Below are 13,742 nucleotides of genomic sequence, written 5' to 3'. Positions count from 1 at the left end.
GAGCTAGGAGGGGGTAAATAGACCTGAAGATCTCCCGCCACCAGCCCAGGAGGTGGAGGAAGCCCAGAGCTCACATTCAAATCCCACCTACCTGTGCCCTTGGCCATGTCATTTCCTCCCTCTGGCCTCAGTTTCCCCATTTATAAAATGAGCGTCTTCACCTCCTGCATTGCAGTGAGATCCAGACCAGACTAAATTCCCAGTCAAGCATGCATCTCTGACCCCTGCCCTGGCCCTTCCCAGAAGCAGCCTTATCCTTCTTATCTCCAGGCACAGGAAATGGGAATAGAACAGTCTCCCTCCACCTCATACCCTCCCCCCCGCCCGCCACCTCCCTCCCCACCATCTGGAGCCCCAGCCCCACATCCTCTTTCCATCACATCTGCCCTCACTGCAGGTCCCCAAAGCTTCATGCTCTCCCTTGCCCCAGAGTCTTGCATATGTGATTTCTGCCATGTCTCTTGCACCAGAAACCCCTACTCATCCCACAAAGTCCCAGTTCTCATGCCTTCTCCAAGCACCAGGATGCCTACCAGGCGCACTATGCCCGATCGCTTTCTCTGGTCCAGCATGACTGCAATAGGTTAGGGCTGTGTCCAGCTCTTTCTCTAGCCTGGAGGGTCTTTGAGAGCAGGTCTTGTTTCCAGTCCTACCGGGGGCTCATAATTGTCCCACCACATGGGCCAGACACACAGTTGCCCTTGAGGAGGGATTAAAGCAGAGCAAGAGTCCTGGCCAGTTTGGCTCAGTGGCTAGAGCGCCGGCCTGAGGACTGAAGGGTCCTGGGTTCGATTTTGATCAAAGGCACATGCCCAGGTGGCGGGCTCGGTCCCCAGTGGGGGGTGTGCAGGAGGCAGCCAAAAATGATTCTCTCTTATCATTGATGTTTCTCTCTCTCTCTCCCTCTCCCTTCCTCTCTGAAACCAATAAAAATATTTTTTTAAAAAATAAAGTGGAGCCGAAACCGGTTTGGCTCAGTGGATTGAGCGTCGGCCTGCGGACTGAAAGATCCCAGGTTCGATTCCGGTCAAGGGCATGTACCTGGGTTGCGGGCACATCCCCAGTGGGGGGTGTGCAGGAGGCAGCTGATCGATGTTTCTAACTCTCTATCCCTCTCCCTTCCTCTCTGTAAAAAATCAGTAAAATATATTTTAAAAAATAAAATAAAAAATAAAGTGGAGCAAGAAAAGGAAAAGGGGAGGAGCAGGACGGCTGGAGGCCAAGGCTTTACAGAGGAGGGGCCTGGGAGCCAGGGCTCTGCCAGATGCATAGGAGTTGGGAGACTCCTTGCCAATCAGAAGAAATGAGGGGTAGCCCTGGCCAGTGTGGCTCAGTTGGTTGAACACTGAAAGGTCCCAGTTCAACTCCTAGGCAGGGCACATACCCAGGTTGCAGGTTTGACCCCCAGTCAGGGTGTATGCAGGTGGCAACAGATCAATGTTTTTCTCTCCCTCTCCCTCTCGCTCTAAAATCAATAAAAAAAAATTTCTTCCTAGAGAGAGAGAGAGAGAGAGAAAAGTCAGGGTTAAATGGCGCAGGGACTCAGACAATGGGATGGAATGGGAGGGGCCATCTGGAGGGATGGGGGGTGTGAGCCAAGGCCTGGAGACCGGAAAGATGGTGGGCGGGGAAGCCAGAGAAGGGGTTTCCAGCCAGAGCCTAGGGGAGTCCAAGGCTGGAGTCCATCTTCTCTCAGAGCCTGCACTTGTGTGCCCCTCCCAGGCCCCAGGACTGGGCAGGGTGAGCTCAAGGCCCAGCCATCTAGTCATGACCCACTAGGTCCGAACTTCCTGAAGGCCCAAGCTTACCCCTCCATGGCTGCCCTGGATCCTCTCCACCCACCGGAGGCCCCAGGACTGTGGGCAGGAAGGGCCTTCAAGAAGCTTCTATCACCCTCCTGCAGCTGGTCCAGCCACCAGCCTTGGCTCCAGTTGTGCCCAGCCTGGTCGCGTTGGGCTGTGGGACCCTGGCCCAGAGCCCCAAGTGTGTGTGGGCTTTCAAGGAAGTCAGCCCCGCCTGGGAAGCCCATTCCAGAGCCCTGTTCCCGCTCCCAGGCCTCAGCCTCTGAATCATTCCTGCAGGCACCGACTCCAGGCTTCCCCTCGCCCCGCCCCGGGCCCCAGTGCCTCTCGCAGCCTCTGACAGGCTCACTGGCCCCTTCCCGGAAATGCCTCACCCTCAGGCACCCACCGCCCTCTCAGCTCACCTGCTCCAGGAAGGCCCGTCTCAGAAGGCTGCCCCCCAAGTTTCTGGCGTGAGAGTTTAGAGGTCACCCCTCCCCTCTAAGCACCCTGCACCCTCAGCCCCCAGCCCTGGAAGGGGCCTCAGACCTACCTACTGGGTGCCAGACCTGACCCCAGCGGTTCACCAGCTCACAGCCCTGGAGCCCTGGGTGGGGGTGCAGGCACCCCGTGGAGCAGACCCTGCCTTGCCCCAAACCTGCCCGCCCGCCCCCTCCCGGCCTCGGGTGCTGCCCAGACGCTGACTGATGCCAAAGGAGCTCTTGGGGGGGCCCGGCTTGGGCTGGCGGGGGGTGCTGGCCGCGCTGGCTACTACACCCCTGCCCTGCGGCCTGTGTGCCTCGGTGTCCCTCCCCCAGGAGGCTGCTAGGGGGCACCCGCTGGCCCCCATCAGCCAGCCCCGGGCTTGAGGGGTGTGGCCACTGCAGAGGGGAGGGGCCGATGAGAGACAAACGGACCGAAAGACAGAGAGACCGCGAGAGGCGAGGGTAGAGACCGACAGGGTGCTGTCTGCAGAGCGGAGCCCCCAGCCCGCTCTTTTCAGTCCCCGAGGACCCCCCTCCCGCCCCGGGGGGACCTGCCCCTCCTGCCTCCCGGGACCACGTGCAGCGGGGCGTCCTGTGCCGCCGCCGGCGTGGCAGCCCCCAAGTCCCCTGTGGCCCGCCTCCACCGTGCCTCGGTTTCCCCGGGAGCCCGGGCCGGACTAGCGCCCGCACGTCCGCGGGCTCTGGCCCCCGACCCACCGCGCAGTGACCCGCGCTGTCCCATCCATTCACCGTCGCCAGGTGAGGACGCAGCGGAGGCTGGGGTCGGCCTGAGGGTGGCAGAAGCGGCGGGGTGTTTCCTGCAGGGGCCTGCCCTGCTGGGGGTGACAGCCGCCCGGCGCCGGGTGTCCGGGGGCGGTGATGAGACCGGGTCTGTGCCGGCAGCGGCTGCGCTTCTGCTGCCGGTCCCGTCGGTGCGCGGCCACGTGCAGGGGCGGATGCGCTGGTGGGTGGTTTCCAGTCTGTGTGGGGCCTCGGGACCCTGAGGTGCCCTGGGAGGGTGTGGCTGGGAGCCGGTGTTTGTATGGGGGCACGCCATGATGGGTTCAGAGGATCACGGTAACTCCTTTTTTAAATACATATTTTTATTGACTCAGAGAAGAATGGAGAGGGATAGAGAGAAATAAACATCAGTGATGAGAGAGATTCATTGACCCGCTGCCTCCTGCAAGCCCCACGCTGCAGATAGAACCTGAAACCCAGGCATGTGCCCCGACAGGGAATCACACCGTGACCTCCTGGTTCATAGGTCCATGCTCAACCACGGAGCCACACCCGCTGGGCCACGGGAACTCTTGTGTCCATCATTAGCCACTGGCCAGATGGCCTGGCTCCCCTCCCCTCATCTCACACCGCCCTCTCTTTGGCCCTCCTGGCAGCCCTGATGGTGAGCACGTTGAGGACACCTGGTCATCAGATAAGAAAATGAGGCTGGCCCTGACCGGTTTGGCTCAGTGGATAGAGCGTCAGCCTGCGGACTGAAGGGTCCCAGGTTCGATTCCGGTCAAGGGCATGTACCTGGGTTGCGGGCATATCCCCAGCAGGAGGTGTGCAGGAGGCAGCTGATTGATGTTTCTAACTCTCTATCCTTCTCCCTTCCTCTCTGTAAAAAATCAATAAAATATATTTTTAAAAAAGAAAGAAAGAAAATGAGGCTGTTTGGCTCTCACCTAGTCAAGTTGACTGTGGGGTGGGGGCCTGGTTAATGTCACAAACAGGAAAAGTTCCCGGAAACTGAGCCTGTGGTGAGGGGAGGTGGGGGTGGGCCTGGGGACTGATGGTGGCACTGCTTTTCTGTGGGTGTGTCCGTATGGGTGTCTGTGGCTGAGCAGGGTGTGGGAGGGGGTTCCCTGTGCACAATGGGTGCACAGGCTGGGCTGGACCCTGCACTTCCATGCCAAAGGGCGTCCTCCCTGATCTGTCCTCAGCAGCTAGAGGACAGGAAGCGTGGGAAACAGCGGAGGAGCAGAGCCAGCCGAGGTCACACACAGTATCAGGGCTCCTGCCTGGCTGCCCGTGTGCACCTGGCCAGGAGACAGGCTCTGACACACACAGCGTATCTCCTGAGCAGGTGCAGAAGGGCACACAGGCGGGGGACACCGCTGGAGCAAAGCCTTTTCACCGCTGTGAAAAGCAGTCACCATGCCAGCAGGCAAGCGGATGCCCTTGTTATTCCCATTTCACAGAGGGGAAAACCGACGCTCACCAACATTGAGCCCGCAGCTTGGCAGTGGCCGATCAGGGACTTCAATCTGAGCTTGTCTGAGGTCAGCATCATCCCTGGGGGAGGCTGGGTGGGCCCAGGCTGCGGGGACAGGCAGGCCGGACAGGCCTGGGCTTGGAGTGTTGAGCGGAAGAGGGGTTTTTTGAGAGATGGACGGCTCGATGGAGGAGGGAGAAGGAGAGTGGGGTGAGCAATGACCAGGCCTGGACTTGGGAACCAAAATACCACATTCCACTGGCAGAGGGGGAGCCCTGCCCGTAGTCCAGCCTCCAGTAAGGCGCCAGTTGTGGAGACACAGATTTCTGGAACCCAGGACCCAGCCAGACTCCTGTCAGAATTCTGGAACCTCAGCCCTTGGAATTCTAGACTCTGGAGGCCTTCCAGGTTCCAGAACTGGGAGCTCATTCAAATTCCAGAACCCTGGCCTTTCACAGCCTAAACCTGCCCGCCGTTGGGCCATGGAATCCTGGGTTTGTCCAGCAAATCTGGGATGGGAATCTGAAGTCCATGCCTCCCATGAGACACAGAGAGGGAGATGGGTTCCCCCAAGGACCACACAGTGCTGCTCTGGGCCTGGGGCTGGGATGGGAATGGTCCCCTATAGGTTAGGGGCCCTGCCAGCTCTCCTGGCCAATGTGGGAGGGAAGGGAGGCCTAGCCAGGTGCCTCTACTGGCCTGCTTGCCTGGGAAACTTGAGACTGGTAGCTATCACCTGAACCCATGTGAGGGGGGACTGGAAACCACAGGCTGTGGCCAAAGGGAGTCATGCCAGTTTCCAGTCTCCCCTAGGCCGTGGGCTCTGGGTCACAGGTTTGTTCCCAGACGTGGGAGATAGGAGGATGTCTCAGGGTGTGCATCCGGGTGAGTGAGTGGTGCAGGAACGCCCACAGGAAAGTGGGGACAAGGGACCATGAGACCCAAGAGGGGCTGACAGTCATTCCAGGCAGAGGCCAGGGCAGTGGCCGCAGGCGCAGCCCAAGTCCCCAGGAATGTTCAGAAATGGCACATACCAGCTCTCGAGGGAGGAGGGAGAGCTTTGTCCCAGGAGGAATTCAAGTTCCAGTGAAATCTGTGATGGCAAAGTGCACACCCCTGGCCCGGGCTGGAAGACTAAGGCCCCCGGTCACCATGGGAGGCACGCCCTCCACCCACCCTCCCCCCCCCAGGCCTTAGTTTCCCCACTTGAGACCCCGCCAGCACCAAAGTGGTGGTGGCCTTGGCGCTCAGCCTGGGAGGGAAGCTCAGGGCAGCTGTCGGGAGCTGGATAATTTATGAGAGGAGATAAGGAGCCGTTCAGTCCGAGGGGCTGGGCCAAGGCCCCACTATGGGGAGGGGAAGTGAGGCTGGTGGCCACCTGCTGGGCACACTCACAGGGATTGAGCACCCACAATGTGCTAAGCCCTGTACCCAGATGAACTCATTGCCACCAAGAGCCCCATTTTACAGGAAGGGAAACTGAGGCTCAGAGTGGGGACACAGGGAGCCCAAGGTCAGCGAGAGGGTATGTAGCAAAGGCAGGGTTTGAATCCGGTCTGACCAACTTTTTAGAAAATTTTATTCTTCCTTAGAGAAAATTATAATAATTGTGAACCCCCACACCCACCTGGCACCAGCTCCCGTCGAATGGGCAGAATTTTGAATCACGAACACACATAGGTAATGAGGCCGGAGTTTACATTCCAGCTCAGCTCGGGCTGGGCCGTGTGACCTTGAACAAGTTCATTACCCGCTCCATGCCTGCTGCCCCTTCTGCAAAGAACAAAGGACTTTTATGAGCTTTAACTGCCTGGATCCTCCTTCCCTGTTCCTCCCACGGTCCCGCCGCCCCACCTTGGCCCCCCTGCTCTCTCCACCAGGTGCCCCCTCACTGCCAACACGAGGATGACTTGTGGTATGAACCTGGGGCAGAAGCTGGGGGCCTGGATGTGGCTTTATATCTTCCCTGATGCGTCCTTTTTGGGAACTGGGAGCTGTTTTCTGAATGTTCTCTCTCTCTCTCTCTCTCTCTCTCTCTCTCTCTCTCTCTCTCTCTCTCTCTCGTATAGCAAAGGTGGAGATTTATTGAAGAGCAAATACAGACTCCCACGTGGGGAGGGGGACAGAGTTCCCTGAATGCTCTCGTTTTATTGCTACTTGCCGTCCCCTCATCGGCTGGCTTATTCACACTGGGCGTCAGCCAGCCCAGATGTTCCTCTGGCTTCTCCCCCAGCCCCACGCCTGTCAGCAGGTCCCTCCTGCTGCCTTTTATGGCCCATCCCTGGGGACCTGTGGCCCCAGATGTTCTGTTTTTTTGTTCCCAGAATGAAACTGGATTTTTGGGTGTATAACTTATTATAAAAGCGATGCCAAGAAATGGGGTGAGGGGGTGGGGGATGGGGGGAGAGAATCCACATGATTTCAAAAAATTAAGTAATGAAAAATAATAATCCACACACTTTCAACCTGTGAGAGGAAGGATCTCCCGAAAATACCAGTGGGTGGGGCCTCACCCTCGTGCATTCGTGAGAGATTATGACCCACGAGGCTGACCTCAGGGCTGGTACGAAAGCCGGTGAGCTCTGGCTGACCACTAGCCTCCCTCTCCACGCTGGATGCGTCCTGTCTTACTGTGGCTGAGATCTGTCCTGGAAGCTGCAGTCCACCAAGGGCTTGGATGGGAGACCAGCAGGGAAACAAGCTCGGGGAGAAGAAAGCCCCTGCTTGGGGTCATGCAACAGGTGCCAGGGCTGGTTCCCAGGAGCCCGCGGGCGCCGGCAAACCTGGGGCTTCTTGGCCCTTCTCTTCAACCCAACAGATACTAACTGGTGTCCCCCAGAGGAGACAGCCCAGGTCCTCACCTCGCAGGTCACTGATTCTAGGGCAGGACAGAGCTAGTAATAGTAAAGCCTGTGAGTGCAGAGTGAGGTAAGTCAGGAAAGACATCCTTAAGGAGGGGTTATTTGAGTTGGGGCATTGAAGGTTGTATAGGAGTTCACCAGGGCCACTCTGATTAAATGCAGAATGAATCACCAGCAAATCATCTCTCTGCCCCCACCAGGTGTGCCAGGGCCAGTGCCAGCCGCACCCACAGCCTCAGCCTCAGCCCAATGGGGCGGTGACGCTCCCGACTGCCCCTCCGCCATGTGGTCCAATGACAGTTCTCTGGGCCCCTGTTTCCGGCCAATGAACATCACGCTAGAGGAGCGGCGCCTGATCGCCTCCCCCTGGTTTGCTGCCTCCTTCTGCCTCGTGGGCCTGGCCTCCAACCTGCTGGCCCTGAGGGTGCTGGCAGGGGCCCGGCAGGGCAGCTCACAGGGGAGGTCCTCCTTCCTCACCTTCCTCTGTGGCCTGGTCCTCACCGACTTCATGGGGCTGCTGATCACCGGCGCCATCGTGGTGTCCCAGCACGCCATCCTCTTCGACTGGCACGCCGTGGACCCCAGCTGTCGCCTCTGCCGCTTTATGGGCGTCGTCATGGTCTTCTTCGGCCTGTGCCCGCTGCTGCTGGGGGCCGCCATGGCCTCAGAGCGCTACCTGGGCATCACGCGGCCCTTCTCGCGCCCCGCGGCCGCCTCCCAGCGCCGCGCCTGGACCATCGTGGGGCTGGTGTGGGCCACGGCGCTGGCGCTGGGCCTGCTGCCCTTGCTGGGCCTGGGCCGCTACACCGTGCAGTACCCGGGCTCCTGGTGCTTCCTCACGCTGGGCCCCGCGCCCGGCGACGTGGCCTTCGGGCTGCTGTTCGTGCTCCTGGGCAGCTTCTCCGTGGGGCTGTCCTTCCTGCTCAACACCATCAGCGTGGCCACCCTGTGCCACGTCTACCACGGGCAGGAGGCCGCCCAGCAGCGCCCGCGGGACTGCGAGGTGGAGATGATGGCCCAGCTCCTGGGCATCATGGTGGTGGCCAGCGTCTGCTGGATGCCGCTGCTGGTGAGTGCCGGCGCAGGGTCTGCCCTGGGTGCCCGCATCCGTGGTGACTGGGCCCCCGTTCATCCAGATGCATTTCAGGCTCTCATCCCGGAGAAGATGTGGGCACCGTCCCAGTGTGAGGGGCCCTTCCTGGAGAAGCCGTGAGCAGGACACGGACACCCCCCGGGTCGGGGCGGGGCTGGCTGTCGCGTCCCCGGCCGTGTCCCCAGCCTTGCCCAGCACACCGTAGTGCTCAGGGAACCATTTTAATAGAATATTCATGTAATAGAATTTTAATACAATGCATGTATTACCATATGAATTATAATTCTATTTAACAATATATAATTTTAATTATAAAATATATACGTTATAATTAATTATATTGTATTATAATGAATACTTCATCATATCAATTATATAATATATGATTACATATTGTATGTTATATAATTGTTAAGTACTATACAATATATAATAATATATTAATATATATTAATACTTAATAGTTATATCAATTATATATTACATAATATATCATTACATAATTATAATTATGTCTAAATTTTTAACTAATATATAACTATAATTATAATCAACAATATATTAATTATTAGATAATTATTGTATTATAATTGTAAATAACATGATATATTATATAATATTACATGTAAAATTCAATATTTGATAAAATATATTAAAATAATTTAATATAATATTTTGATATAAAATTTTAATATAAAACTATTTGTCATAACATTTTATAAAACATAAATTATATTAAATCCTTTAAAATAAAATATGAAATAGGTTATTTTATGTACAATTTTTCTTTCCAGAGAGGAAGAGAGAGGGAGAGCGATAGAAACACCAATGAGGAGAGAGAATCATTGGTTGGCTGCCTCCTGCATGCCCCTTTTGGGGATCGAGCCTGCAACCTGAGCATGTGCCCTTGACTGGAATTGACCCTGGGACCCTTCAGTCTACAGACCGACACTCTATCCACTGAGCCAAACCGGCTAAGGCTATATACAGTTTTACACTATGGTTTTATAATATATTATGAAATGTTTATAAAATATAAACTATTTAATAGAATAACGATGCTGGTTGTAACAGTAATTCCAACTGTTTACACCTGCAAATCTTGTTTTGCACCACATTTCATCGTGCCCAGGAGAGCAGCAGGAGAAGAGAGCTTATTCTGTGGCCACACCAGCTGAGGCCCAGAGAAGTCAGGCAGCTCTCTCGAGGTCACACAGCACAGCAGTAACAGAATCAGTGCTGGATCTTAGGGGACCAGAGGTGCTGGTGGAGGGGCAGGGTTGGAGGCCCGCCTGACTGCTGGGTAACTGCTCTGGCCTTTGACAGGTCTTCATCGCCCAGACGGTGCTGCGGAGCCCACCAGCCATGAGCCCCACCGGGCAGCTGTCCCGAGCCACGGAGAAGCAGCTGCTCATTTACCTGCGTGTGGCCACCTGGAACCAGATCCTGGACCCCTGGGTGTACATCCTGTTCCGCCGGGCCGTGATCCGCCGCCTCCACCCTGGCCTCAGCACCCGGTCCCGGTCGCTCTCCCTGCAGCCCCAGCTCGCCCGGAGGCCCACCATGGCGTAGGGCCGGGGAGACATCAGCGGCCATTCAGCCTCGGGCCTCCCTGACAGTCCCAGCTGCCCACCCTGAAGTCCAGGATGAGCAGAGTTTGAGTGGCAGGATTGTGAGCTGTCTTCCGTCAGCCCTGGGGGCGCCCCAATCTTCCCTGACCCCCCTTTCCAAGCCCGTTTTCTTCTCTCAGGCCCCTCCCAACTTCAGGCTGGGTGAGTGGGAGTGTCGGGAGGGCATCTGGAGACAATTAAACTTGTAAGCCTCCCCTTCCAGAAGTCCCCAGGAAATTGGGGGTCTGACCACTGAATATGACCTATTCTGTGGGGTACAGTTGATCCCCTTTGACACCCCAACCTGAGAAGGCTCTGCCTAGAAAAGATTCAATATAAATGGGCAGGGCGCCCCCTCTCTTGCCAAAATGTATCTCAGCGGCTTTATTTCCCTTTGGGTCTGGAGGCCAGTGGCCACTTGTTGAAGTTTGGTGCATCAGATTGTTATCCGGCCCTGTGGCAACCGAGCAGAAGGCGGGGGCGGGCAGAGGGCGTGAGACTGGGTTTTGGCTCCTTGCCCACCTCCCCACTGAGTCCAATCTTCTGGAATCCTTCCTGTCGCCCCTCGAGAGGGTTCTGGTATTAGACCCGTGGGAGACACGCAAGGCCACGGAGTGACACACGCTTCCTCCGTCCCAGATGGAGCCGTTCCCTTATAAGCTTATCGTTTAGCCGGTCATTCACTTCACACTCCGACTCCCAGTGTCTTGAACAAGCAGCGCTTGGCCCACAATAAGTGCTCAAAAAAGATGGATCGAATGGACGAATGACGGGGTTTTGAGGAGCGTCATGTATGTGTGAAGACAAGAACCCATGCACAGTGAGCGCTCGTAAAGCACCTGGCACATAGTAGGTGCTTAAGAAGCAGCCAGTGTTGTGACCGCCCCCCCGGGCCCTCATGCCTGCCCCTGCCTCTGCTCTCCCCAAACCGCCCTCACATACAACACACCTGGCTGCAGGGGTGGGATGTGCCTTTATTCCCATGAGCCCTCAAGGTACATGAAGAGCCAACCACCCCCTGCCCCTCCCTTTCCCCCTTTCCCTTCCACAGACCTGGGATCTGCTTACACCTCCCAGAGCCAGGCCCAATGAAACTGAAGCCCGTTTCCATCCTCCCGCCCCTGACCTGTGGGGGAATGAGGTCACCTGCCACTTCGCTGGGAGGGGAAGGAGAGGGGATGGAGCCCACCAAGGGCCAAAACTATGTCACCCCTAAGCTACAGCTCCTTGTGGTGGGGGAGGGGCTCTGACCCTCGCAGAGCAGTTCCTGGCCCCCTGTGCATGGGGGTGTGGGCAGGCTCCTGAGCTGGGGATTCAGGGAGCTGGGACCGAATGAGGGCCACCCCGGAGGCAGAACTAGGGGTGACAGATGTGGTAGGTGGAGTGGACTTACGGGGTCCCACCTGGGGCTTAGGTAAAAGGGCTGGTTTCTGGTGAGTCAAGGGGGCCTGTGGCTTTGGGGCCAGGTGGGGTGTCGGCAGGCTTCTGCCAGTATTGGCCTGGGTTCCACGCACCAGATCATGGGGCTGGGGGTGAGGCTGAGAGGCTTTGCTGGGGCCCGGAGTTGGGGCTCTTGGTGGTGGGTCTGGGGGCTGAGGTCGGGCTGGAGGAGTGGGATCAGACTGGGTTCTAGGGTCAAGGCCGGGGGTCTGGGGGCGAAGCCCATTCCTAGAACTGCGCTGGATTCTTAAGCTGGTCTGGGTTCTGGAGCCGGATTGGGTTTCAGAAACAGGCTGGGTTCTAGAACTATGGTGGATTCCAGAGTGGGGCTCAGTTCTTAAACTGGTCTGGATTTCAGAGCTGGGCTGGGTCTCAGAGCTGAACTGAATCCTGGAGCTGGGCTGGGTTCTGGAACTGAGCTGGGCTCCAGCACTGGGCTGAAGTCTTGCACTGGTCTGGGTTCCAGAGCTGGGCTGGGTGTCTGAGCTGGGCTGAGTCTCAGATCTGAGCTGGGTTCCCAAACTGGTCTGGGTGCTGGAACTGGTTTGGGTTCCAGAAACAGGCTGGGTTCTGGAACTGAGTTGGGTTCCAGAGCTCGGCTGTATTCTTGAACTGGCCTGAGTTTCAGAGCTGGGCTGAGTCTCAGAGCTGAACTGAATCCTGGAGCTGGGCTGGGTTCTGGAACTGAGCTGGGCTCCAGCGCTGGGCTGAAGTCTTGCACTGGTCAGGGTTTTAGAGCTTGGCTGGGTGTCTGAGCTGGGCTGAGTCTCAGATCTGAGCTGGGTTCCAAAACTGGTCTGCGTTCTGGAACTGGTTTGGGTTCCAGAAACAGGCTGGGTTCTGGAACTGAGTTGGGTTCCAGAGCTGGGCTGAATTCTTGCACTGGCCTGGGTTTCAGAGCTGGGGAGGGCTCTGGAGCTGAGCTTAGACTCAGAACTAAGCCAGGTGCCAGAGCTGGACTTGGATTTGGAGCTAAGATGGGCTTCAGAGCTGGGCTGCATTCTTGAACTGGTCTGGGTTCCAGAGCTGGGGTGGTTCTCAGAGCTAAACTGAATCCTGGTGCTAAGCTGGGTTCTAGAGCTGAGCTGGGTTTCAGAGCTGAGCCGGGTCTCAGAGCTAGACTGGGTTCTAGAGCTGAGCTGGGCTCCGGAGCTGGGTTGAATTCTTGCACTGGTCTGGGCCCCAGAACTGGGCTGGGTCTCCGAACCAAGCTGGGCTCCAGAACTTGTCTGGGTTCTGAAGCTGGGTTTAGTTCCAGAAACAGGCTGGATTCTAGAACTAAGGTGGGTTCCAGAACTGGGCTGTATCCTTGAGCTGGTGGGGGTTTCAGAGTTGAGTTGAGTCTCGGAGCTGAACTGGACTCTAGAGATGAGCTGAGATGCAGAGCTGACCTGCTTTGCAAAGTTTGGATCAATATCAGAGCTGCCTTGGGTTGTGGCCTGAGGGGTTTCCAAGATGAGCTGAGTCCCAGAAGTTGATTGAGCCATGCAGGCCTGGGTCCTGGAGCTGGGCCTGCTCTTGGAGCTAGACAGAGTTGTGGAGCTTAAGTCTGTTACTGCATTGGTCTGGGACCCAGGACTAGAGTTTAGCTGGATTCTGGAACTCAACTCAGTATCAGCAACTGACTGTGTTTTGGAGCTCGATGAGATTTCAGAGGCAGTCTGTGCTCCAGAACTGAGTTGAGTTCTAGAGCTGGGTTGAGTGCCTAATCTGGATTGAGCTCTGGAAATTGGCCAGTCCTTGAAGCTGGTCTGGGCCCCAGAGTTGGAAGGTGTTCTAGAGCTGGTCTTCGTACTGCAGTGAGAGTGGGGTTCAGCATCAAGCTGGGTTGTGGAGACAGGCCTTGCCTCAGAGATGGATGAGGTTCCAGGGCTCGTCTGAATTCTAGAGATGGGCCTGGTGGTAGCACTAGGCTGGGATCTAGAGCTGGGCTCACTTTCTGAGCTGGACTCATCACTGGAGCTGGACTGGGCCCCAGAATGAAACTGAGTTTTAGAGCAGGGTTGGGATCTGGGCTGAGCTGCCACATGCATCGGGGTTCCTGAGCTGATCTGGGTTCGTGAATAGGGTTGAGTTTGGGAGCTGTCTTTGAATCCTACGCTGGAGAGGCTTCTGTAGTTGGGCTGATTCTTAAGTCTCACCTGGGTTTCAGAACTAACTGGTGTTCCTGAACTAAACTGGGTGTCCAGGTCTGGCAGCATCATGGAGCTATCTTGTGTTCCAGAGTCAGGTCGAGTTTTGTGGCAGGGCTTGG

The 13,742-nt window shown here is 56.6% G+C and overlaps 1 protein-coding gene across 2 annotated transcripts; it reads left to right on the top strand.

Moving 5' to 3' along the window:
• The first annotated feature begins 2,584 nt into the window (after positions 1-2,584).
• On the top strand, positions 2,585-10,791 carry TBXA2R (thromboxane A2 receptor). 2 transcript variants are annotated; one of them, XM_036315483.1, is made up of 3 exons: positions 2,585-3,025; positions 7,546-8,414; positions 9,765-10,791. In XM_036315483.1, exons 2-3 carry the CDS (start codon positions 7,629-7,631, stop codon positions 10,008-10,010), a joined length of 1,032 nt encoding a protein of 343 aa, XP_036171376.1. In that variant the 5' UTR covers positions 2,585-3,025; positions 7,546-7,628; the 3' UTR covers positions 10,011-10,791. The 2 variants fall into 2 exon arrangements, with proteins under 2 accessions (XP_036171376.1, XP_036171377.1); XM_036315484.1 differs by lacking the exon at positions 2,585-3,025 and adding an exon at positions 4,111-4,551.
• Positions 10,792-13,742: the final 2,951 nt, after the last annotated feature.

The sequence above is a fragment of the Myotis myotis genome, unplaced genomic scaffold, assembly GCF_014108235.1.
Source record: "Myotis myotis isolate mMyoMyo1 unplaced genomic scaffold, mMyoMyo1.p scaffold_m19_p_6, whole genome shotgun sequence".
Lineage (NCBI taxonomy): Eukaryota > Metazoa > Chordata > Mammalia > Chiroptera > Vespertilionidae > Myotis > Myotis myotis.
The sequence above is the reverse complement of the archived record's forward strand: the minus strand, read 5'-3'. Positions and strand labels throughout refer to the sequence as shown.